Raw genomic sequence first — 26,672 nt, 5'->3', positions numbered from 1 at the left:
AAATAAACTCAGAAATATATGAATTCAGAAATATAACAAACTCAGAACTGCTAGATAAACTCAGAATTGTGAGAAATACACTCAGAAATATTATATAAATTCAGAAATATGACAAACTCAGAACTGCTAGATAAACTCAAAATTGCGAGATATAAAATCTGAATTAGGATATAAACTCAGAATTGCTAGATAAACTCAGAATTGCTAGATATAAACTCAGAATTGCTAGATATAAACTTAAAATTGTGAGATATAAACTCAGAAATGCGAGATATAAACTCACAAGATATAAACTCATAATTGTGAGATATAAACTCATAATTGTGAGTTATAAACTCAGAATTGCGAGATATAAACTCACAAGATACAAACTCAGAATTACAAGATTTAAACAAAATAGCGAGATATAAACTCACAAGATATAAACTCATAATTGTGAGATATAAACTCAGAATTGCCAGATATAAACTCAGAATTGCCAGATATAAACTCAGAATTGCGAGATTATAAACTCAAAATTGCGAGATATAAACTCACAAGATACAAACTCAGAATTACAAGATGTAAACAAAATAGCGAGATATAAACTCATAATTGTGAGATATATACTCAGAATTGCGAGATATAAACTCACAATTGCGAGATATAAACTCACAATTGCGAGATATAAACTCAGAATTATTAGATATAAACTCAGAATTGCGAAATATAAACTCAGAATTGTGAGATATAAACTCATAATTGTGAGATATAAACTCAGAATTGTGACATATAAACTCATAATTGCGAGATATAAACTCAGAATTATTAGATATAAACTCAGAATTGCGACAATATAAACTCAGAATTTTGCTAGATATAAACTCATAATTGCGAGATATAAACTCAGAATTGCGAGATATAAACTCAGAATTATGAGATATAAATTCAGAATTGCGAGATATAAACTCAGAATTGCGAGATATAAACTCAGAATTGCAAGATATAAACTCAGAATTATGAGATATAAATTTAGAATTGCGAGATACAAACTCAGAATTGCGAGATATAAACTCAGAATTGCAAGATATAAACTCAGAATTGCGAGATATAAACTCAGAATTGCAAGATATAAACTCAGAATTGCGAGATATAAACTGAATTTTGAGATATAAACTCAGAATTATGAGATATAAACTCAGAATTATGAGATATAAACTCAGAATTGCAAGATAAACGCAGAATTGCAAGATAAACTCAGAATTGTGAGATATAAACTGAATTTTGAGATGTAAACTCAGAATTGTGAGATATAAAATCAGAATTACAAGGTTTAAAATTAGAATTATGAAATATTATCTCAATCAATCGCAAACCTTTGAACCGTTTGCTAACAAGCTTGATGATTCACTGAATAGAGGCAACTCAAAAGATTTAATCAATAAGCAGGATTTTAATTTGTCATGTACGCTGTTATACAGGGTACAACTTGCAGTGAACATAGTCAGCTACTGCGCATTAAAATGTACACAATAGGGTGAATTCAGGTAAAGTGTAACTTAACTTAGAAGATTGCTCACTAAATGTAAGCAGATTTTGACAGTCCTTGTTTTATTAAATACTGACTTTAACAGGGAATATAATCCAAATAATAAACTTTTCTTTAAAAATTTTTTTTAGTTTTCTTATAAGGTGTCTAAATATTGCTTTGCCTGAATGTGTTCGATAAAGTGGTCCAACCTTTAACCTTCAGTAATTATACCCAGATTCATTTTAAAAACATAATTTTTACTGGTTATTTTATAGTTGACATGTATAATTCACTTTTGTAGGAAATAGAAATGAGAATGAAAGTCAAGAAATATATTTAAAAAAAAAAAGTAAACTAAAAATTTTACGTAGCCCCTAAAGGGTCATTGTGGTGTGAAAAAAATGAGAGTGAGTGAAAAAATTTGGGGTGGGAGGAAAAAAATTGTTTTTGATTTTTTTGCGTTCTCTCACAAAACTTTTGCGCTCTCTCTCAAAGATATTTGCGTTCTCTTGCAAAGATATTTGTATTCTCTCGCAATACTTTTGCGTTCTCTCGCAAAGATATTTGTGTTCTCTCACAAAACCAAGTGAGTTCAGGCAACCACTTCCTGTTTAGTTCCTGTTTTTTGTAGTGGGTCATACAGCTCCATAAGTCCACAATGGAGCGGTTCATAGAGTTTAGTTTTGAACTTGGAGAAATAGTCAGTACATGCTTATTAAAGGAGCTATGTGGAGGTTTTTACTTAAAAAAATCTTTAAGATAGAGTTTTCATTTGTACATGTATGAGCCAACCATGATGTAAAAAAAAGAATGACACCTCGACTGTCCACCACGGTTGCCTCCATCAGCCAATTGTGTGTGGAGGAGTCGGGCCCGAATTGGCGCGAAAATTTACAAAATGTGACGTCATGCACGTTCTCGTCTACTTGGGCTTACAACCGCACGGCACGCCAGCCATAATAGTAAGCTGCGGCAATAGTGTTTTCAGATGGACTCTGTGGATGGAAAGAAGCGACCGGCCTCCGGCAGCACAATTTAGACACCCACGGACACTCCTCGTAAGTAAAAAAACGTATCTAGTGTGGCAAAAAGAGAGAACGACCGGCGTCGGGCAAAGTCAAGAGTCAACATCGGAGCGGCATTTGATTCTTGGCGGGAACTCCGGTCAGCGCTGGGTATAAAAACAGATCCTGAGCTGGCTTTTTTTTTTACTGCAAAGTTAAGACATAGTTACAGGCCATTAGTAATATATTATTTCATTGTTTTTGTGGTGTAATGCTAACGATAGTATGCTAGCCAAAATGTGGATGTTAGGTAGCCAGCCACGGGACCATTTAAAAAAGTTACTGTCTTTTATGAATTATCTTTATTCAGAGCACTCTACAATAGTCAAAATAAGAGGTCTGTGAGTGTTGGAAGTGTGTGTGTTACAGTGTTAAAATACTTTTAGAAGTAGACTTTAGTTGATAATATAAAGTAGCACTGCAACATTCTACTAAAATATGGTCTGTCAAACAATAACCTTACTATACTATACTAAGTACTATACTATACTAAGTACTTTAACTTTTCTTACCTCAAACATGCTGATGAATCTTGATGAGCCGTCAGTGGTTGCTGCGGCAACCCTGGTTGATATGGTCATTCTCGTACGAGCGTGCACACTGAGAACAAGCATGAGACTGGCTGCAGTTCCTCTAACGGCCACTGGTGTCAGTAACGGTTAGAAATTTCAGAACCTTTGCAATGCTCCTTTAAGGCATGGTTTTGGGCCACAGTAAAAATGCATCTATAAATCAATTTAAGGGGGCAAATATTGTCTCTTAATGGAAAACGTGTGCCTGCAGTCTAAGTTGGCGCTAATAATGTTAGGCTAAATGCCCTATGGGGGTACACCATTGTAAAAGGTTTAAGAAACCACTGGCTTAATTGATTACAGTGTTAATTGCCTGTAGCCTATTTTTATACACTATTTATTTTTTCTTATATTATGCCTCGTTAAGCACGTTTTCTAGGGAAGAAAAATGTTTATCATGAAATTCTCCTTGCATCCACACAGAACATACTTTTTTAATAAATTCTATAGCATATTTGGGATTTTTTTTTAATCACCTTCTTCATTAAGCAGCGTTTTCTTTATGGGAGGAAAACACTGCTGTTCTTCTAATCTTATTGATTTCATGTAGCCTATAATTTATTAATAAAATGTATACCAAATTCTGCCTTTTTATACCACTGTCTTATAATGGACTAATTAGTCCATTAATAAAGCGTTTTCTTTCTAGGGATAGCCTACGCTTAAAGTGCAGCTTACTGGGTTACGTTCATATTCTTGGCTATTCTGCTTGTCTGTATGCTTTATTAATAAGGGGTTTACTGAATTTAGTCATCCAGTGTGTAACAAACGTTCGTAGTCACGGGAAGGAGGAGGCGGGAACCGGCGACCATTCAAACAAAAATTTAATAATACAATATACCTAAAAGAGCACAACAGCCCCTTCTCGTAGACGACTTTCGCACACAAACAGAACCAAAACCCAAAATAAAGTCTGGTCCTCTCTCGTCCAACACTGTCATCAGTCCCTCCTCCGAAGCTCCTGCAGGACTCGATACCAGTGAATGGCGCAGGTGCTCCACCGGCCTCGCTCCGTTCCCTCGGCTCTCGTCACAGTGTTTTATATTAAGCGTTTTACTATGTCCCAAAACCGTGCCTTAATAAGCATGCACTGACTATTTATCCAAGTTCAAAACAAAACTCTATGAACCGCTCCATTGGACTTATGGAGCTGTATGAACCACTACAAGCTGTAAAGTAAACAGGAAGTGGTTGTCTATTTTTTTTTTTAGATGCACCTGTATGTTATGGTCCACGTGATGGTGTAATTACGTCAAGACATTAAAGAATCACCTAATCTAAACGAACTGTTCAAAGGAACCGTTTGCGGAACCGAGTCGGACCTGAACGCACTTGCAGGGCGGTCTCAGTGGGCGGGGCTCTTCTGGACATACTAAAGGCGTGCGCGAGAGTTCTATTCTGTCTTGTACGGAAGAGCACGTGTGACTGAACGGGTTTACCTGCGCCACTCTCCACATTATCAGCTTTACTGTAAAAACAACCTTCAGTCATGGTCAAGCTTGCCAAGGTAAGATACCTGCAAACATATTATAACAATTCAGCACTGAAATGGAAACGGTCAAAACGCGAAATGTTTAGTTTTTATCGCGTCTGGTGAGAAGATGGCCCACATGTGCAGCACATGCATTTCTACCAGATATGCGGTATAGCTTTGCAAATGTACATTTAAAAAATTTATTTTAATGCTAAATAGCAGCGTCTAAAATCAGCTAGTTTTATGTAACGTTACTATCGGTTTTTGTTGTATTTTCGTTTAAAGACGGGCTGACCACGCTTCTTCTACATTAGGCCTCAGTTGACACGCGTGATGTCTCCTCTTTTTAGTATGCATTTTGCATGTTTTGTAGTGCTGTAAAACCCATCCTCTTGATTTGCGATATTTTTTTAGTTTAGTGTCGTAGTTTCGAGCTAAATGGCGTATTCGCCGTGTTTGAGTCGTGTAACGTTAGCAATGTTAGCTGAAGCTACACGACTCCATTTTGGCTCTTTTGATGCCAAAGAGCGGACATTTAACACTCCGCTTTAAACTCGTCATGTTGTTAATGCATATTTGATTTGCACGATTATAACGTGTGCATGGCACATGTGGTTCTCATGCGATCATGTAGGATCGCACGCATGTGGCTCTTCCACGTGTAACCCGGCCCCCACGTGGGGTCGTCCACGCGCAGTGCAGTGGCATTTAAATGGTCGTCTTTTTTTTAAATCCTTTTAATGGTGGTTGTGTTTTAGTGACTAATTAATTTATTGTACCACTCTAGCTAAAAAATTTAAAAAAAAATACGTACCGCAAATAACCGTTGTTAAATTATCCACACAAATATTATGGATAGTTATTTTGTTCTTGCTCTTAAATGCACTTCAAACGAAAGCCATCAAATGGTGTTTGATTTGTCCAAACCTCCAAACATTTGCTAGGTCTCATACAAGCCCCGGAGATACTTGTATTAGGATATTAATTTAGTTTGCTGGTGTTAACGGAGTGAATAATACGAAGTTTTAGATTAGAATAATAGTTTTTAAATGAGAAATCTAAAATGACTAAAGCCCCAAATGTTTGGTAAAATACATTGAAAAAAAAAAAACAACTCATGTAAATTAACTTATCATATTTTCTGAAAAATGTTGCACTGAGTCAAACTTATTTACAAAATTATTATTATTTTTTTGCATTTTACTGCGTTTCGCAATAACAAATAAAATTAAACGGCCGATTTGCAAACAATATTTATATAATGTTAAACTTATTAACTAAAATATAATAAACTTTTTTTTTTGTTCTATTAACTAAAACCTTTTACATTTGGTAGTATTTGGAACAGAATTGAGAAAATGGGATAAATTATAAAATGGTTGCATTTATTGTAAACATGATGTCAAAATTAAAGCAAAACTAAAAGTTGTTTTTGGAACGGAAGTCGCAGTACTTGTGAGATGATAAAAAAAAAATTCCTAGTGTTTCACAATGAGACACATCAGTATAATTGCAAGAACGTAAAAATAAATGAAATGCAAAACCCTTCCCCCGCAAACCAACCTTTCCTTGATGTTTGCAGGCGGCTAAGAAACAAGCGCCTCAGAAGAAAAAGGCACCTCCACCTCCCAAGGAAGTGGAAGAAGAATCCAGCGAGGAGGATGAGGAAGAAGAGGTGAGGAATCCATCTGTAGATAACGATGCATTTGAATCACTTTGTTGCCGATGAAGGATTTGTTTGATTTGAATTTCAATCTCAATTCGGCAGGCGCCGCCAGCTAAAGCCGTAGCAAAGAAAGCCGTAGCGAAGAAAGCAGCAACTCCGGCGAAGAAAGTGAAGAACGGAAAAGCTGCTGCCAAACAGGAGAGCGATGATGAAGAATCTGGTAAGTGAATTGCTTTCATGGTCCTCTCAGTGCTGTGTTAATCTAAAAGTTAAAATATGGTAATGCGTCTTAATTTCTCCCAATAGAAGAGGTAGCTCCTCCCCCAAAGAAGGCCACGCCTGCTAAAGCTGCAGCTCCTGCCAAGAAAGCAGCGCCTGCTGAGGAGTCCGATGACGAGGAGGATGATGATGATGAAGGTATGAAAGCGTTTCAGGTAGGCTTGGGCGGTAATACGGTAATATGGTATACCGCGGGATCTAAAAATAGCAACGGTATCAGTTCCAATACCGTCATACCGTTAATAAAAAAAAAAAAAAAAAAAAAAAAAAACAATGCACTTATATAGGAGACAAGGATGAAATATTAAATATAATTTATTTAATGCCTAAAAATGTGTATGCGTGGTTGTCATCGCGTGACAACGAGACGAGGAGAAAGAGAGAGGAGGGGAAAAGATGGCGAGTTGCGCACCGAGTGACCTGGTCTCAAAAATAAGAACATAAATTCTGCAGTTTGCCAGTATTTCGGGTTTCGACCGAACGAGAAGGGAGAGGTGGTAAATAAGGACGAGGCTATTTGCAAATTGTGCCTTCACGAAAAAAGATGACTCTGGGAATATGCTGCAAAAAAAACAAAACAAAGGCGATGCAATGGCAGGTCCTGTTGGCAACGTAGAGGACCGAATCGGAGCTGAAATAACAGCCTACTGTTTAGTGCCAGTTAGTCAAGGAGACGAGGACCCACTTCATTCATGGAAAAATGCTGACTGTTGTTTTCCCCAGATGTCGCGAGTGGCACGAAAGTACCTGTGCGTCTGTGCCACAAGCACACCATCGAAGCAGGTTTTCAGCACCGCAGGCAAAGTTGTCGGTCCACAACTTGCCCTAGCGAAAAATTTTGACTAGATTGTATGCCACTTGCCATTCGTTCCTATTAGCACTGTTTATTTTTTATTTAATGGATTCGGGTATTTATATTTGGTTTTCATTAAAAACTATTTTGGAAAGAAGACTGGAAAGAAGTTGTTTTTATTTAAACATATTGCTTTTCAATGTTTTTTATTATATATATATATATATATAATTTTAATTCAACTCTGGTTGAGTGTTGTGGGTCTATTCGCTCTTTTTTTTATAAGCTGCTTGTTATTAAAAGTTGTTCGTGCAGTGTGATTTTTCTGAATGGGCGTTTTTCCGCAAATATCACATTCGAATAATTTTGAGCTCACAAAAAACGAATATTCGAATATTCGTTTATTTAAATTAAGTTTAATGAGACAGACGTTATTTTTCAGCAACATTTATTGTTTCTGTCATTTTGGAACAAGCGTACACACAATAAGCTTGAACATTAGCCTACACATCGTGTTTTGTAGCTGAAAAACTTTAACAACGCAAACAAACAAAAGTAGCCTACAGTTTAAAACCAAAAAATAAAATAAAAATAAAAATAAAAATAAAAAATGAACAAAGAAAAAACGTAAAGCAGCCTGCAGCAATTATGCCATTGTACAGAATGTAGCTTACACTTAACTTTGAAACTGTCTGCAAATCTTTTTTTGCTCTTTTTTCTATTGTTTTACATGTTCTGGTTAAGAAACACGGGCATGTAAACATGATCGGGGGAAAGTTGGCTCCTTAGTCTGTTAACAATAAGGCCGCCCGCGGAGAAAACGCGCTCTGACGGCACAGACGTTGGCGGGACTCACAAATAACGGTGTGGTAAGCGAATATGTTTTGTGAAGCGCTTCGTGTTTTCGTTTCACCACTGAATGGGATCCTCATCTGGTGGAATACATGGCTCCAGCAAGAGCTGTTCCCACTCATCTCGGCTGGACTCTCTGTAATCATCGCTGAAGAACTGGAGAAGAAGAAGATCTTTTCCGGCGAGTGGGCATTGCATCCTATTCATCGTTGGTGACGCAACCACTCGTCTCGCATCAAGGAAAATGTTCTGATAATGTTCAAAAAAGTTTTTTTTTCTTACTTCTCTCATGTTTTCATCGAGAAACCTGAGATCTTTGGGCCGAGGGTCTAGGGCATATGCGAGAAGAGGAGTTTTCACTGCATTCTCCACGTTAGCGGTGTTTATTCGTTGCTTGAGAGATGCCGCAACAATGTTCTTGAATGCGGTCACTTTCTGTGATTCTCCACGGCATATTTGAAGTACTGTAGAAGACCGCAGTTCTTATTCATTCATTCATTATTTTTTTGCTTTCATACATCTTCAAATATGCCGTGGAGAATCACAGAAAGTGACCGAATTAGGTTTTATTGTGGACTTTTTTCCCCTTTTTCTTTTCTTTATGGCAAGCAAAAATATGTCGAAATTCGAATATCATTTTTATTTATCGAATAATTAGAGCCGAACGAATATTATAATAATAATATCTGTGCACAACCCTAGTGATTTTATTGATTTGTGTGCGCATCTCTGCGCAAAAACTGTTCTGTATGTTTATGTTAATTTAATTATGTTTGACTATTGCTATTTGTTGCTAATAAAAGTTGTTAATATTGTAATGCATGTCATTTTGTTATTGTTTCAGTATTAGTGTTTGGTATTCAGTTTCTGAATGGTTTAGGCACAAGCCAACAGTTTGGTGATGCTGTCTCAGCCTTACGTCATATTTTTTTTATTATTCACGGTAAAACCGTATACCGAGGTAAAATAGGGAGGAGGTTTGACGGTATCAAAATTCGGATACCGCCCAAGCCTAGTTTCAGGGTGGTGTCTGTTCATAAGTGATTTGAACCTTTCTAACATCAGTCTCCTGTCTTTTGTAGATGATGAATCTGAGGAAGAGCTGCCTCCACCCAAGAAGGCGACTCCGGCCAAAGCCACAAAGAAAGCAGCTCCTGCAGCCAAAGCACCTGCTGAGGAGGAGGAGGAGGAAGATGATGATGGTGTGTGTTTAAGAGCTGCACATGTGATGCTCTCGGGGGTTTAATACTAAAAGTGTTTGATTCTAACTTTAAAATTGTCCTGATTCAGAAGAAGAGGAAATGGACACGACTCCAGCCCCCAAAAAGGCAGGAATGGTGAAAGCAAAGGAGGACTCTGAAGAAGAGGAGGAGGAAGATGATGATGATGATGATGAGGAGGATGATGATGATGAAGAGGAAGAAGGTATGATAGTGAAGTTTTAGATGGGTTTTGATGTTATGCTGGAAATGTTAAGTTGGTGACTGATTCTGGTGGGGATTAGCAATGTAACAATAGCAATATATTTGATGTGAAGACACTTGTAGTTCACATGTACAGTTACTGATTAAAATGCACTGTGAATTTGCCCAAAATGGATATTTAAGTACCAAAATGACACTTCACTTTCAAAAAATAAAAATAAAAATTCAATTTTTGCAAAACGAAAATTCAGTGCGTCCCTTACACGCCATTTAAATTTTTAAAGTGGATCAAAAAAATAAATGTAAGTTGTCCTAAGTCAAGTGTTTTGTTTTAGGAACACATTGGAAGGCTTTGATCCACCTCAAATGTTGACTACTTTAATTAAATGACTAAATTTTTGTTTTAGTTTCCAAATAGTTTAATTTTTTTTCTTCTTGGTTGTGCTCTTCAGAAACCCCGGTCACTCCAGCGAAAAGGAAAGCCGAGGCCAAAAAAGAGAAGGGAACGCCGCCGACGAAGAAAGCTAAAACTGATGGTGAAGGTGAGACTTGAGTTCTATACACTTGAGTTCTTGTGCATTGAACTACATATGATGATCCCAAGGGACTTAATACTGAGATATTTGATGTCACCTTTATATTAATTCTGATGCTGGTTTAAGGGGTGGGGAAGTCCAGTTCTTTGTTTTGGTACGGCAGACTAAACTTGCTTTGAATCTTCAGGTTTCAGTCTCTACTTGGGCAACTTGAACAACAATAAAGACTTTGATGAAATCAAGTCTGCAATCACAAAGTTCTTCTCAAAGGAAGGCCTTGAAATTCAGGAAGTCCGTCTTGGCGGGACCAAGTAAGGAGACAACCGTTATTGGGAATCCTATTCCAGTCAATTGTCATTGCAATTGACTAAATCAGGCGTCATTTTGTTTTGAAGGAAATTTGGCTACGTTGACTTCGCGTCAGAGGAAGACCTGCAGAAGGCTTTGGGACTCAACGGCAAGAATCTTTTGGGCCAACCGGTGAAACTCGACAAAGCCAAAAGCAAGGAAAACTCCCAGGAAAACAAAAAAGGTAACATTCCCACAACTTTGTGAGCCATAATCCAACCAGAAATGATGACAGCTTTTCACTTTCCTGAACTCTCGTGTGGGCTTACGATAGTCAAGTGCTGATCTGGAGCCGTCGCTAATGTGTTACATCAAACATTGCACTCGCAGACGCTAACATTTCAGCCCTTTTCTTCTTCCTCAGAGAGAGATTCACGCACTTTGTTCGTAAAGAACCTGCCGTACTCTGTAACTCAGGAGGAACTGAAGGAAATCTTTGACCAGGCTGTTGATATCAGGGTACCAATGGGCAACAGCGGTTCGAGCAGAGGGTAAGACTAAGCATTTGTGTTATTAAAAATGCATCTTTTAAGTGAATCCTTGACTGACATCCTCCTCTTGCGGTACAGAATTGCCTACCTTGAGTTCAAGTCTGAGGCGATCGCAGAGAAGGCAATGGAGGAGGCACAAGGGACCGATGTTCAGGGCCGTTCTATCATCATAGACTTCACTGGAGAAAAGAGTCAGAAGGGCGGCAAACGTGAGTAACGGCGCTGTCTAGGTCTGGTTTGGCTCGGGACTAGATCTGTTGTAGATGAAAGTTAACAGCGCTCTTGTTTTCCTCTCTCTTTAGCGGCTGGTGTTGCAAACAAAGTACTGGTTGTAAACAACCTAGCGTTCACTGCGAATGAAGACGCCCTCCAGAGTGTGTTTGAGAAGGCCGTGTCCATCAGAATACCACAGAACAATGGCAGACCGAAGGGGTAAGTGTTTGATTCAGTGTTTCGGATTCAAAACCAATCTAACTGCACAGGCGTAGAAGACCAAAAGCAGTAACGCCAACCATAACCATGGTGTTGTGGCAGAAATAGTCAAGTGTTATTACATCATTCATTTCAGTTCAGTTTCATTCAATTCAAGCAAACTCCACACACAACAGTTTCCAGCACTTTAAAGATCCTAAATGATCCAGTTTGAATGTTTTTAATGGGACGACCAAAATAAACTGGTGTACAGAGACTTGTAAATTAAATCACCGTCATAACCTGTAGATGGCAGCAGAGGGGCAATTGTAGGCTTATTAGACCTATGCTTCCAATTTTATATTTTGAAAATTACAAAATTATGTAGTCACTAAAAATAATAAATCAGAAAACCGTTCATTTAAGAAATAAAAAGTCAAAGTGCTTTGAATTTGTGACCTGTTGTGGTGTTTTTTTTTAATATATATATATCGGTCGGTTGTCTTATTTCTAATGGGGGGAATTAAGTAGCATTGGCGACATGCAATTTGTTTTTGACAGCAGCTCATTCAAATTAAAATGGTTTTTGCACCAATTTTCTTTTGCGTTTAAATCATGTCCCTTTACAGGTTGAAGTCACTTTCAAGTTTTTGTTTTAGCTGTGCTGACTTACACTTTTGCTTTGGTCTAATGTGTTTTTTGTCTTGGTTTTCTCGTAGATTTGCGTTTTTAGAGTTTGAGAATGTGGAGGATGCCAAGGAGGCGCTGGAGAACTGCAACAACACCGAAATCGAGGGCAGAAATATCAGATTAGAGTTCAGTCAGAACGAAAGAGAGCGAGGCAGTGGAGGAGGAAGAGGAGGCTCTGGTTAGTAGAGCACTTCTTAATTAATCTAATCTCACTTTTTTCCCTCAATGAATCCTGGTTGCTAACAGTTTTCCTCTGTTTGTAGGACCTACAAAAACCCTTTTTGTCAAAGGCCTGTCAGAAGACACCACAGACCAGTCTCTGAAAGAGTCGTTTGACGGAGCGGTCAATGCCAGAATCGTCATGGACCGAGACACCGGGTCATCTAAAGGGTACAGCCATGTTTGATAACTTTAACGCGTTTCTTCTCATGAGCTCCTCTCTGTCGATCCAGTGACAGTGTATGGATTCGCACGAGAAGTAGAGCGACCTCACAGTTAAACAGGTGTTCCCACTATATTGGGACATGCCCATGTCTGATGTGAGACATTCAAACAATTGATCCAGTAGGGGTTTTTTGTTTTCTTTCTTCTGAATGTTTCCTCAATACGGTTTCTTCCTCCTTCAGGTTTGGTTTCGTAGACTTCGATAGCGAAGAAGACTGCAAGGCGGCCAAAGAGGCCATGGATGACGGCGAGATCGACGGGAACAAAGTCACTCTGGACTTCGCCAAACCCAAGGGCGAGGGTGGCCGAGGGGGCGGCAGGGGAGGTTTCGGAGGACGTGGCGGTGGACGAGGTGGTTTCGGAGGCCGAGGGGGCGGCAGGGGTGGCGGCTTCAGGGGAGGACGAGGAGGAAGAGGCGGCGGCTTCAGAGGAGGAAGAGGCGGTGGGTGTCTAGTGATGAATCTATAGACCAAATACATAATCGAACACTACACTGGACTTGATCTGTAAAGTTTAGTATTAATAGTGGTAATGCTAGAAGATGCTAGTCCCTAGTAATATGGCAGTGTGCCGATTTGAACCATTTTTAACCTTTTTTTTTTGAGTTTTAATGGCGTTTGTTAATTTTAAACTATTCTTTCTCTTCAGGTGGACGCGGTGGATTTGGAGACAGACCACAAGGGAAGAAGAAGTTTGATTAAGTCTGTAACCGAACTGTTTCCGTTTGCTTAAATCCACATCGTCGGAGCGTTTCTAGGACATTCCAGAAAGCATCAGTAACTGTACAGTGACCCCCCGACCCCTCGCTCCCTTTTAACTGTGCGAGTTCTGAAACGTCCCAAGCATTCGCGTGAAAATTATATGTGAATGTTGTAACTATGCTCTGCTGGTTTAGATACAGGTTGTACATGCAACCGTTTGGTGTGCGTGTGTTTGGTCTTTTTGTTATGGTGTGCATCAACACCCCACCTCCAACAAATTATTTAACTTTCTTTTTAAGTTTGCTTTAGGTTCAAGTTTAATGTGCAGTACCCTTTTAATGTGCAAAGCATATTGTAACATACATAGAGTTGATTGCCTATTTAGAAATAAATCTATTTGAATGGGATTGAGATGGATATCAAGTGTGTGGTAAGGCTAGTGTCAAATTTATAAACTAAATTTGGCTTGTGACAGTTTTTTGCGCTTTTTTTTTTTTTTTTGTTTCCAGATTTTTCACAATGTAAAGAACCATTTTGATTAAAATTGGTTTTTTAAACTTTGGCTTGTGATTTGAATTTATTTATCTGACTAATTAACTGTAGTGACCGGCATAGTTTCCAGATTTTTCACAATGTAAAGAACCATTTTGATTAAAATTGGTTTTTTAAACTTTGGCTTGTGATTTGAATTTATTTATCTGACTAATTAACTGTAGTGACGGGCATAGTGTGGCATAATTGGTTAAGAAAAGCAGTTTTGTGTGGCGCTCCACATTGGGATGAAATGGATATTGTGGGGCGAATTAAAGTGTATTTCTCAGCTGCCAATTTGGTAGTTTTATTCTTTCAGTGGTTTCCGTTAAATAGTTGTACTGATTTCTCATTTTTATTGTTAGATTACGACTTGAACAAGTCAAAAACTAAAAGTCTAAAAGTACAAACTTGTATTAAACCAAGGAAGTATCAAGTAGTTTACTTGAACCACATGTGTGTTCATCAAATTAAGTTATTAAATTCCAACTTTGAATGAAACTTTTGTGAAACCACAAAGTACAATTTGTAATGGCTCTGCAATTTAATTGTGTGTGTGTGTGTGTGTGTGTGTGTGTGTGTGTGGTTAATGTTTTTTCTGTTTCTGATATCATTGGATGTGGTCATGTAGTAAGAAATAAGTTAACGTTTGCTAGTTAAAGTAGCTGACTGGATGTCCTTTTTATCCATAAATTAGCCTACGATATAATTTTGCAAGTGAATGACACACAAGCTTACATTTATTTAGCTAAATTATTAAGTTTATCATGACACTAATGCTTTTGTAGATTGAAGGAAGGATATCGTTGTTCATATTAGCATTATGCTAGCACCCCCTTTTTTTGGCTTGCTCCAATAAGCTGAAATATGGCACTCAGAAGATGACATCGGTGTTTTAGTAAGATTGTAATGGTCTTCTTACCCATAAGCACCTGCTGTAATGTCAGAAGATGACCTTTCTCGAGGAGGAAGGTTCTCCTTCGAGAAAGAAGATTAAAATGCCTCGCGAGTCAAAAACAACACGACGTGTAGCATAAAAAGGCCTCAGCACGTTGTCTGAAAGGTAAATGAGCTCATTTCCCCACAACTTACAAGTTTATTTACCCAAACAAGCCGTTGTGATGTTACACGTGGCATATCCTTAAAAAAATAGTTTTTAAACTGATCCGTTCTTGTGAAATGGTGGTTTTTCGACATTTGTGCACGAACAGGTCAGAAATCTGCCCTGAGGATTCCCCCAGAGACATCAGTGTGAAACAGGTCTGTAGAGGGAGTACTTTACTATATTTCTACCCCAGATCTCTTCATTTGTCCTCAGTATTTAACAGTCCGTGATCACATCTGGCAATCAAAGCCTCTGAACTGCTATTTTGTTCAACACAATGTCCATCCAGACTGTTTTATCTTCAAAGGTGTGCATGCTTCACACAGTCATTAAAATGAATGATCTGAAATAGGCTGACTGATAAATAAAAGATATGCCGTTCGATGGTTTAGGATCAGTGATCAATAGTTACAGTAAAGACAGTAAACCTTGCAAAAGATTCCTGTTTCAAAATAAATGCTGTTCTCACGAAGTCCTATAAAATGAATCGTGTCTTGGTTTCTACAAAAAAAAAAAAAAAAAAAAAAAGATATATATTGAGCTCATTATTTGATAATGATATAATTGTTTCTTGAGCATCAAATCAGTATATCAGAATGATTTCTGAAGGATCACGTGACCCTTAAGACTGGAGTAAATTCTAATAACAATGGATGTATTACTGGAGTAATAATAATAATAATACAGGGCCTTTTTTTGGGGACAAATTTGGAAATCAGTCTGTTTACAGATTTGCTTTGTGTTGTATAAGGCTTGCATTCATTTATTTTTCCACTCAGGCTCATCAAAATGTCAAGTATGCATATACAAGCCCCACATCCATGTGTTATTGAATAATTTCAAAACCATCAGCATTAATAGGGATATGCTCCTTCTTGACAGCATCTTGGATTTTGGAAAGGTTTTTTGGCTATATGTTGGAATTTGTAAGTCATCTCAAAAATGAGTTTTTTCTTCTTCTTCAAACCACACCCTGTAAACCATCTCTTACGAGCATCGCTTTGGTCCCTCGTCAGAATGCTGACAGAAAACTGAAAGTGTGATTTTCTCTGGAATGAAGAGGCTTCACTAGACCTGATAATTAACTTTACAGTAGATTATATCTCTTGAGATCTAGGTTAACTGTTAAACGTGCACGGCTTCATTCATTGCGCTTATGACTGCGCAGTCACGTGACACGTGGCTTAAAGCGGCGGTGGATAACTTGATCTGTTGTTTACAGATTTGCCGCCATTCATAAAGGCCACATACACGTCTACTGTAGTCAAATAAAGGATATCTAAACCCCGGTGTCAAATGACAAGATGCTTATCATTCTGTATAGCAGTTTTTAGAATAACAGTTTATGCTGTTTTGTCCCTGTTGTTTAATTTCCCGTACTTTTACTTTAAACCAAGAACAAACTAAGAACAATGAACAAGAGATCATATAGCTGTCCATTTGTGTCACAAACCCATACATTCAGTTTTATCGGGGATCTTAGCACTCGAGACAGTGTATTATATGATATTATCATCTATTCAAAACAACGGTATTTGAGCTGAATCTACTTTAACACTGTATTATTTAGTAACTTGGTTCAGTACATCCACGATTGCTTATCGCAATATAAAAGAAAGAAAAAATGCAAATGAATAACATGGACGATTTTGTGATTTGTTTCAGAGGGTCAGATGATTAAAGTGTTTTGTATGCATATTAAATATATTTGACATCCTAAATGTCATACATTAATGTATATTTCTATGATATAATATATAGACTTTGAAATCCACAAAATCAAACCCTAGACAAAGTATTTTACATGGGAATTACATGTCTAATTATGTTCCTAATACATATTTTGTTTATGCATTATTAAAATATGTGCATTATGCAGGACACTGAGTTTCAGAAAGCGTGAGACATCAGTTATGTGCTAATAAAGTGTCAAATTTAGAATTTGTTTTTGTGTATTTTATATTAAATATTGTATAAACCTGCTATATATTGTATTTGAAACATCTATAGGAAGTATATGTTAAATTATGCATTGTAAATTAAAGTATATGCATTGTGAAACTATGAAAATAAGGCTGTAGGAATACAATCAAATGCGTTTTGATCTCTCTTTTTGATTCTCTTTTGAACAGAACTACAAATGGCATTTTTTAAAGGATATGAAAGGACCAATCGAACGCTTTGGACTTTTTGAAGAAACGTTTATTTACAAACACTAATCCATTTTCGCCTTCGTTTGTTCATTCCAGTTCATTTTTTACACATTCAGACCGTGCAGCTTGGATCACAAATGTCCGTGTTTTGCGTAACATTCAAGTACAATTAAATATCCTACATCAGACTCCGCCTCCTCTGATCCCGGGAGCTGTTTCATAAATTAATTCAACATTTACACGTACCAGACAATGTGCTGTTTCACAGTTTTAAAGTAAACCCTCTACCAAATGCATCTCAAGTCTATGGGCAAATAATAATAATAAATAAAAGCTCTTAAGAGATGAAACAACTCTACGAGCTGCTATCATTCAAATACATACTGTAATTTGAGAAATGTACATCATTGCAGCAGAAATAACATGGTCTTGTTTAACGAATCTACTTTGAAAACCTGTTAAGGCTACATCCGTCCACAAAGGGGCAGACTAAAACAAAAACGGTGAGGTAGAGACTCGTTTCCTTCTGTGTGGGACAGTCTTGTGACACAAAGTCATAGCTCACTCAAAAATTACAAATCTGCCATAATTGTCTTTTGCGAACTTTTTAGTTTTTTTATGTCTATACAACAAAACAAGACCACGTTGGCTTTCACTGCACAGACCAAAAAATAAAAATACTTTCACAGAAGAAACTAATGGAATAACATGATGATTTTTTTTTTTGTCTTCTTGATGTTCAAAAAAAAGCTAGCGAAAAAACGAACCATCTACATATTAGTCGCATCATTTGTCGTACATAAATTAAGTTAAAATATTGTCCAGGAATCTCCTCAAAAAAGGAGAACGTATTCTCTTCGAGCAAGTTCTCAAAGTTCTCACCCTACGTTTGGTTTCTGAACGAATTCTGACCTGTTTCAGATTCAGAAAGTCTGGGACGACTACAAGAAGTCCATTTTCTGCGAACAGATCAAGTCGCTGTTGACCAGTTTCCACATGTCTATCAAATCCGGCGGGAGCAGTTTGTGCACCACTAGCATGCTCTTAAAGAAGCACGGCTCCCTGTTGAGTCGACTGGTCTTATTCTTCACCAACCCGAAGGTTTTGAAAGCATTGTGCCTTATTGGGGTCACCTTAAGCACCTCCAGACACATCCCAAGAAACACATCGTCGATGGGATAGAGTTCCAGAGTTTCGCAAGCCCCGTAGAGTTTCCGAGCCAGCGGTCCGTCCATCAGGAAACCGCCTCCGCCGGCGTACGGCGGGTAGAGCGTCTTATTATACAAGGCTTGCGGGATGTAATACTTGTTCTGCTTTTTGCGAATGGGCTTGGCTTTGAAGAGAACGTCGCCAACGAAGAGGTCCTTCAAGTCTCTGCTGTCTTCCAGATACTCCAAGATGTTGGGAACGCTGACGAACACGTCGTCATCGCCTTTGAAGATGTAGCGGGTGTTTCCGCAGTAGATGGAAAACCATTTGAGGAAGTGGATCTCTTTGAGGGTGAGGTTGAAGAAGCTGTCCATGAAGTCCCATTGCAGGATGTCTCCGTAGATGTAATCCTCATATTCCAGAAGCTTCTGATGATTCGCCCGTTCTGCCTCGTTGGAAGACCTTCCGAGAAGGAAGAGCGTCTTGATTCTTTTCCCGTTGATCACTTGTTCTTTGCCCCAGGTTTGCCGGATGACCTCCCGTCGATCGTACTGTGTTATTACCGACTTGATGACCATCAATAAGTCTACGTCTCCGGCGCACTTCTCTGGGTGATTCATGAGGATGGGGAAGTACCTGCAGTGCCTGTAGAGCAGGAACTGCTTGAAGTTGTCTTCCAGACCCGTGAACCACTCCAAGGAAGAGAAGTTGAGGTTGACGCTGCAGTTGGAGCTGGTGACGTCCCATGTGGTGGGGATTTGCTTTGGGGTCAACCTCGCTCCTTCTGTGGTGGCCTCCACTCTTTGAACGCTCTTCCAGAAGTTGATGCGAATCAAGTCTTTCTTGTCGACTTCCGCCATGAGCTCCATCCGCACCTGTCTCTCGATTCTGTCGCTCTGGAAGTCTTGCATCGACATGATGTCTCCTCTGTGGAAAACAGTAAGCGTGACCGCAGCCAGGAAGAACATGATGCTGATGCGCTTGAAAACTCGCCATCGTTCTCTGGCCGTCATCCTATAGGCAAAAAAACAGAGAAATGTGAACTTCAGATATATTAAAACCTTGGTAACACTTTAGTTTAAAAACCAATTTTCATTATAAACTAGTTGGTTATTACTAAGTTATAGGCTGTTAATCAGTACTAATAAAGCACATATTAATGCCTTATTCTGCATGACCATAATTTAGATCCTATTTTATATTTAAACTTAACTACTACCTTATTATCTATTAATGAGCAGCGAATTAGGAGTTTGAGGGACAAGTCATAATTAATAGTTAATAGTGAGAACTGGTCGCCAAACCAAAGCGTGACCGAAAACTTGAAACAAATGGTAAAGAATTCCATTCAAATGCAGTTTTGTATGTCATATTTGCCAAAAAAGCTTTGCCTAATCAAATGGGCTGCATTATAGCAGGGTTTTGTTTCCTTTCAAAGTTGTAAAATGTCACTAAAAGCATTCTACAAAGTTTTTAGTTTATAAAATGTATCAAAACATGACGAATTTGATTATTTTAATCCGATTTAAAAAAAAATAAATAAATAAGTAGCATATTGTCAAATTATATAGGCTACGTATTTTTATAGTCGGCGTAAAATGTAGGTGTTGACAAATCAGTTATTTGAATATTATTATTAAGAATATTTTAGTATTTATTAAGTAAAATAAACATGCGAGCGTTATGAAGTGTACTTAGAAGATTACTAAACCTTTACTAATATTACTAAACCTCAGATGCCGATATATATATATATATATATATATATATATATATATATATATATATATATGCTAACAGTCACCAAGCTTATTTTAGGTAATATAAAGACAAATAAAATCATCAACATATATAGACTTTCACAAGAACTTTTTCTAGAAAATATAACAACCAAACAAACAAATTCGCACAAAACGCGTACTCACATTTTGAGAGAGTGCCTTGTCTGTTTTGTTTTAAATAAGTTACGTGAAACCGTTCTTCAGCTCTTCAAATGAATGAAACGATCTCTTTAGACAATCCTGTTTAACTGCACCAGAAAAAATGAAAAGAAACGTGACAAAAGACGACAATAAGCCCGAAGCACGGAGTTTCCCTTGAAGACGTGAAAGTAAGGCATCCCAAGAAACGTCTGTCTGCTTCTTTTAAAGTGTGCGTGACTCATATGCAAATAAGCCGGATGGCCCCGCCCACCGCACGCACGTTCTCACAGCCAAAGCTGACAGAACCTGTACGTGTTTTACAAGCTGTTACATTTAACAATTAAAATACAGCTTTCACAACAGCCACAACTGTCAATCACAATAGATCTATCAAAGTCTATCACAATACATATAGATAGATAAATTATCTACATGTGTGTTTCATCTAAAATTTAGTAAAACTAAAATAAAAACTATTTATTACTAAATGCTATTTATAAAATGTATTATATTTCATATTGTTATTGCATGCTATTTAATACAAACCTGTGCACATTTGACTTCAGTGGTTTGATTGAAAACTATTAACATGCACATCAACTATCAACATTTTTATACTTTGGCCAGGATTTATGAACTGACGTATGTCAATCAATCACCAAATGTTTGCACATCAAACACTCCTCCTCCAGTGGATTGTGCCTGTAAGCGTACTTTATTGTGCCTGCAGCTGCAAATGTTTGAATCAACACAAAGAATCAGGATAGACTTACTCAGATCCAAAGACCTGCGTCATTTCATGGTACATTAGAAGAACTTTTCAGGTTTAGATTTACCTTAAAGTAAAATAAAACTGGATTTAAAAAAAAAATTTTTTTATTATTATTATTTATATTTTTTCCTGAAAAATGTGTTGTTATATAAAATACATACATATACATTTTTATTATCATATATATTGACACCACAATAATGCTTTTGAACATTATTAATGATTAAAAAAGCAAAGGTGCATCTAATGGCTTGGTTTATGCAAGAAAGATTTCCCTGCCTAAGGCCTCGAGTGCATTTAGCTGTGTTGCTTTCTGATTCACCCTTCACGGACATGAAGTCAAACGACAATCTGAGGAAACCAGCTGCACATGACTTAATGAGTCACTGTCCAGGTGCTCTAGAGTTGCCTGGCATGCTAGAGGAAAGAAACAAGTGTCATGAAACCAAACAAGACCAGTGGGAGTCAGCAGCACAGCACAGGATGCAGCAGTTTTTAATCCATTTTAGGAATCAAAAGCCATTGTGTTTTCATTGAAGTGTAGCTTTTGAAGTACAGAGGCAGGTTTGAGATCATGTCTCAGTGAAGGGCCCTCAATGTCAGTGGCTCGCGGACACTCCATCAGCCGTGTTTATCTGGAGACGGTGGTGTGCTTTACTGATAACAGATACTGCCATGTGGAGCCAGCACTCCCCCTTCCTGCTGTCCCAACACAGACCCACTTTCTGGAAGCCAGATGAGTGTCTTAATGTCCATCGGGTTGATTTTTATGTTTACTTTTTGTTATATGATGTCCATTAAAACACTTTAAATAAACAGTTATATTCCTATATTTATTCTGTTAGAAAACCATGTACTTGCAGAGTCATTTCTATGTATTTCTATCTCCCTCTGTAAAGTTGTAATAAAAGTCACTATGGGGACAGTTCACTTCCAAGTTTGACCTACAGTTTTAAACACTCAAACTACATGCGGATGCATTGTCCTGTGTACTGCGCACAGCAAGATAAATCACTTAGTCATAAATCACTAAATTCACTGAATAGAATATCTGAATTATGCAAATATATATATATGAAAAAATTTAATTGTGCATTTATGGTAAACGAAAAACTATAAAATTATCCCTAAGTAAGCCAAAGTAGTCAGCCAATTTTTTTTTTTTTTTTTTTTGTGCTTTTATCTTTTATTAGGACAGGACAATGTGTAGCAGACAGGAAATAAAGTGGAAGACAGAGGGGATGGGATCTGGAACTCGGGACGCCTGTATTGCAATGGCGTTATGTAAAGTTTGTTGGAGGCATTACTGTACATGACTGGCTTTCATGTTAACTGTTCAACTTTCTTTAGTCATACAGTCATGCAGAGGTGACTATCTTGTAACACAGAATCCGTGGATTGAGTACACAGTCCTGCGCTGTGAGCACATCTGGGGTAGTTGCCTTCGGTGTTCCACAAAGGAAGAAGATAACACATTTGACTTTTGCACTAATACAACATGGTGGCTTTCCTCTGGTCCTTCCTGAGTGGTCTCTGGCTGACGTAAGCATACAAACACACATACACAATTTTTCATGTTTTAAAAAAAAATCTCCCTGAAAATTGGTGAGCTGAAATACATTTTTCAAGAAAAGCTTGAACACCAGAAAGTATCAGTTCTAATATTTATAGGTCCTTCTCAAAAAATTTGCATATTGTGATAAAGTTCATTATTTTCCATTATGTAATGATAAAAATTAAACTTTCATATATTTTAGATTCATTGCACACCAACTGAAATATTTCAGGTCTTTTATTGTTTTAATACTGATGATTTTGGCATACAGCTCATGAAAACCCAGAATTCCTATCTCAAAAAATTAGCATATTTCATCTGACCAATAAAAGAAAAGTGTTTTTAATACAAAAAAAGTCAACCTTCAAATAATTATGTTCAGTTATGCACTCAATACTTGGTCGGGAATCCTTTTGCAGAAATGACTGCTTCAATGCGGCGTGGCATGGAGGCAATCAGCCTGTGGCACTGCTGAGGTGTTATGGAGGCCCAGGATGCTTCGATAGCGGCCTTAAGCTCATCCAGAGTGTTGGGTCTTGCGTCTCTCAACTTTCTCTTCACAATATCCCACAGATTCTCTATGGGGTTCAGGTCAGGAGAGTTGGCAGGCCAATTGAGCACAGTAATACCATGGCCAGTAAACCATTTACCAGTGGTTTTGGCACTGTGAGCAGGTGCCAGGTCGTGCTGAAAAACGAAATCTTCATCTCCATAAAGCTTTTCAGCAGATGGAAGCATGAAGTGCTCCAAAATCTCCTGATAGCTAGCTGCATTGACCCTGCCCTTGATAAAACACAGTGGACCAACACCAGCAGCTGACATGGCACCCCAGACCATCACTCACTGAGGGTACTTGACACTGGACTTCAGGCATTTTGGCATTTCCTTCTCCCCAGTCTTCCTCCAGACTCTGGCACCTTGATTTCCGAATGACACGCAAAATTTGCTTTCATCCGAAAAAAGTACTTTGGACCACTGAGCAACAGTCCAGTGCTGCTTCTCTGTAGCCCATTTCCTGCACACGCCTGTGAACGGTGGCTCTGGATGTTTCTACTCCAGACTCAGTCCACAATCTTCCTCAGGGTCCGGTCACCTCTTCTTGTTGTGCAGCGTTTTTTGCCACACTTTTTCCTTCCCACAGACTTCCCACTGAGGTGCCTTGATACAGCACTCTGGGAACAGCCTATTCGTTCAGAAATGTATTTCTGTGTCTTACCCTCTCGCTTGAGGAGCGCTTCTGGACAGCAGTCAGGTCGGCAGTCTTACCCATGACAGGGTTTTGAGTAATGAACCAGGCTGGGAGTTTTTAAAAGCCTCAGGAATCTTTTGCAGGTGTTTAGAGTTAATTAGTTGATTCAAATGATTAGGTTAATAGCTCGTTTAGAGAACCTTTTCATGATATGCTAATTTTTTGAGATAGGAATTCTGGGTTTTCATGAGCTGTATGCCAAAATCATCAGTATTTAAACAATAAAAGACCTGAAATCTTTCAGTTGGTGTGCAATGAATCTAAAATATATGAAAGTTTAATTTTTATCATTACATTGTGGAAAATAATGAACTGTTATCACAATATGCAAATTTTTTGAGAAGGACCTGTATGTACCTGTTCGTACCTTCTTGTTAGATTAGCGATATGCTAACAGTAAACCCAATTGGAGTAAGGAGCATTGGTTTATGACATAAAGAGTTGGCATCTAAAGTGCTCCAAATCAGTTTAGGTTCAAGTGCTGCCTCACGGTGCGGGTACACTTCATTTTCTGCGTTCCACTCAGTTTAAGCCATTAAAAGTACACAGTTGAGTGTGCAAGCATAGTACAGTCCACTGATCATGAGTGAAGATGTATGCATTCAGTGCAAAAGCCCTTATATAGTTGACTTTTGTTTCCAAACACTGAAGACACTCACTCGTGTGGTTGTCTGCAAGCATACCAAATTCAGGACATCAGTGAACTGTGCTGATGACCGAATTTGTGCCAGAAGAGCTGGAGTAGACATGGGTAGTAGATTTTTGCAAATTTTCTGTTTAACTTCATACAATGCACAATTGACATGTTTTGCATGTGTAGACTTCCTAGTGAACCTTTGTTTACCAGCACTCATGTACTTGTATGCAGGTAAATATATGGATTCATGCAAACATTGTGCATGGACATCAACCAACTCTGCTGATGATACAATCGAATCACGTGGACTGTCTGCTAGTCCGAATGGAAGATGAACAAGGGGACTTGAGTGCAGGTTGAAATATTTGGCACATGTGCACTATCCAGTTGACCTTTGTTTTCTAACATTCAAATCACCTGTGTATGCACTGTTGTCTTTGAGGATACGAAATTCAGGCTTCAAGCAGACATTGTGCACTGACATATGCAGACTTTCTTGATGCCAAAAATTGCATTAGACTGACTGAGCCTGAGAGGAACATGGACATGGGAAGTTTACAGTTCAGTTCGTAAACCAGGGGATCTTGACCCTACTCCTGGAGAGCTACCGTCTTGCTGCATCAGCTCCAACTCAAATCAAACACGCCTGAACCAGCTAATCAAGGTTTTTTAGGGTTACCCGACAGGCAGTTGTGTTGGAACTGAGGTCTGTGGGATGGTAGATCTCCAGAAGCTTGGCGTAAACCAGGGTTCCTCAAATCTCGCCCTGGTCTCTGATCAAACTCAAATACCTGTGATTTTTTAATGATCCTGAAGACATTGATTAGCATGCTCAGGTGTGTTTGATTAGGGCCAGAGTTAAACCCTACAGGAAAGTGGATCTCGTGGGCCAGATTTGAGGATCCCTTGTGTAAACCATTCAACCGTGAGAGTGAACTGATGCATTCAACAAACCGCTGGTCTCAAAACCCACAACTGTGGTCTTTGCATTTGACTACTTACTTGACATATTTCCTGTAGTTAGTTCAAGTGTTTAAGTGGGTGTAAAGACCACAAGCTGTGTATGTGTAGGACATCTAACTATCTAATGGGACACACAATATAGTGTTGTGAAAATGTAAAGTTTTCACATAGCTTTATTTACACATTTTCTAACATTGCACTTTCCAAAAACTCAGAAATGTCTGTTCAGTAGTCCCTATAACAGACCACACAATTCAGTAATTGTGGTGCTTCATAATTAAAAGCAGTTGTAAACGATGTTCAGAATAAACATACTCACCTTTGTACCAATAAAACACTACAAAACCACAACACTTTACATTTTGCTACCAAATTATATGGAATATCTAATTTACAAACAATGGAATGTTTCCTTGACGTCTTGCGATTTCGTGGCACGTGAGTCCCTGAATATAACGCATGATGGCTTGTGCTTAGCATCGGATACTGGTACGGAGTGTTGATGTAGTGTGCGATAAGGGTCCAGAGTTGTGGCATTTTGTAAAACTGGGACAGTTTTGTGCACACACTTCCTGTTGAAGATGCTTTTAAGTGCCCGAGACCACAAGAGTGGGTATTTGGACAGGCCCCCTGTGTGTTGATGTCAGAATTGGCATTACACAGGATGAGGTCGAGCGGGAAGTACTTTTCAAGTTAAGAAAGAAAGACATGAACATCTAGGATGACATGGGGGTGAGTAAATTATCAGGAAAGTTTTATTCTGGAAGCGAATTTATCCGTTAAGGAAGCTCAAAGGTACTTGAAAGGATATATTACCATGACATTTGTACAAAATTATACAAACCATGTATAAAACAAGTAATATGAGTTTCATATGATAGCTATTGCTGTACTGTGTATTTTAATTTGACTGGAATGTTTTATTGAGCATTAAATATCAAGGCCACAACTACTGGGTAAACGACGCAAGGTGCGATTCCACTCAAGACAGTTTTTAAAAAAATCTGGTGACATTAATAGTTGTATTGGGGGTGGTGTTGGCGCAGTGGATAAGGCACATGCCTTTGGTGTGAAACACCCGGGTTCGAATCCACTGAGACACCAATGTGTCCCTGAGCAACACACTTAACCCTTAGTTGCTCCAGAGGCGTATCTATCTATCTATCTATCTATATATATATATATATAGATAGATAGATAGATAGATAGATAGATAGATATAGCAATTGTAATTTGCAAAGCGTCAGCTAAATGATTAAATGTAATAGTTATGTAGTTTTACATAAACACTTTGAACTAAAGGTTGACAATGTATTCATCTGCTTCGTTTGTCCGCAGGGTTGTCACAATGCCAAGGCCTGCAGGAAATCTGCAAATGCAA

The 26,672-nt window shown here is 38.2% G+C and overlaps 2 protein-coding genes and 1 non-coding gene across 7 annotated transcripts; 2 read left to right on the top strand and 1 right to left on the bottom strand.

Moving 5' to 3' along the window:
• Positions 1–4,499: 4,499 nt before the first annotated feature.
• Positions 4,500–13,812, top strand: ncl (nucleolin). Of its 5 annotated transcripts, none has more exons than XM_026197854.1 (16): positions 4,500–4,653; positions 6,203–6,295; positions 6,389–6,506; positions 6,593–6,695; positions 9,291–9,412; positions 9,501–9,635; positions 10,087–10,176; positions 10,358–10,481; positions 10,566–10,702; positions 10,883–11,009; positions 11,088–11,218; positions 11,312–11,441; positions 12,140–12,288; positions 12,374–12,500; positions 12,737–12,996; positions 13,203–13,812. In XM_026197854.1, the coding sequence occupies exons 1-16, from the start codon at positions 4,636–4,638 to the stop codon at positions 13,253–13,255; spliced, it is 1,917 nt and encodes a 638-aa protein (XP_026053639.1). In that variant the 5' UTR covers positions 4,500–4,635; the 3' UTR covers positions 13,256–13,812. The 5 variants fall into 5 exon arrangements, with proteins under 5 accessions (XP_026053639.1, XP_026053638.1, XP_026053637.1 ...); XM_026197853.1 differs by having other exon boundaries at positions 6,593–6,703; positions 9,293–9,412; positions 9,504–9,635; XM_026197852.1 differs by having other exon boundaries at positions 6,593–6,703; positions 9,293–9,412.
• Positions 12,531–12,660, top strand: LOC113040807 (small nucleolar RNA SNORA75). Its single transcript, XR_003275304.1, has one exon. It is a non-coding gene; the product is annotated as a small nucleolar RNA SNORA75 (small nucleolar RNA).
• Positions 13,813–17,078: 3,266 nt separating the features above from the next.
• b3gnt7 (UDP-GlcNAc:betaGal beta-1,3-N-acetylglucosaminyltransferase 7) lies at positions 17,079–20,327 on the bottom strand. The gene is made up of 2 exons (XM_026197851.1): positions 20,119–20,327; positions 17,079–19,207 (listed from the first exon to the last, which is right to left on the bottom strand). Coding segments are annotated over exons 1-2 (1,224 nt in total). The 5' UTR covers positions 20,121–20,327; the 3' UTR covers positions 17,079–17,985.
• Between the last annotated feature and the right edge of the window lie 6,345 nt (positions 20,328–26,672).

The sequence above is a fragment of the Carassius auratus genome, chromosome 22 (assembly GCF_003368295.1).
Source record: "Carassius auratus strain Wakin chromosome 22, ASM336829v1, whole genome shotgun sequence".
NCBI classification, from domain to species: domain Eukaryota; kingdom Metazoa; phylum Chordata; class Actinopteri; order Cypriniformes; family Cyprinidae; genus Carassius; species Carassius auratus.
Note: the sequence above shows the minus strand (reverse complement) of the source record. Positions and strands in the feature narration are given on the sequence as shown.

Bases quoted from the DNA above. Each gene is read 5' to 3' on its own strand.
- ncl (XM_026197852.1), top strand. The intron at 11,010-11,087 runs GTAAGACTAAGC...CTTGCGGTACAG, and splicing joins AACAGCGGTTCGAGCAGAGG to AATTGCCTACCTTGAGTTCA. The intron at 11,219-11,311 runs GTGAGTAACGGC...CTCTCTCTTTAG, and splicing joins GAGTCAGAAGGGCGGCAAAC to CGGCTGGTGTTGCAAACAAA.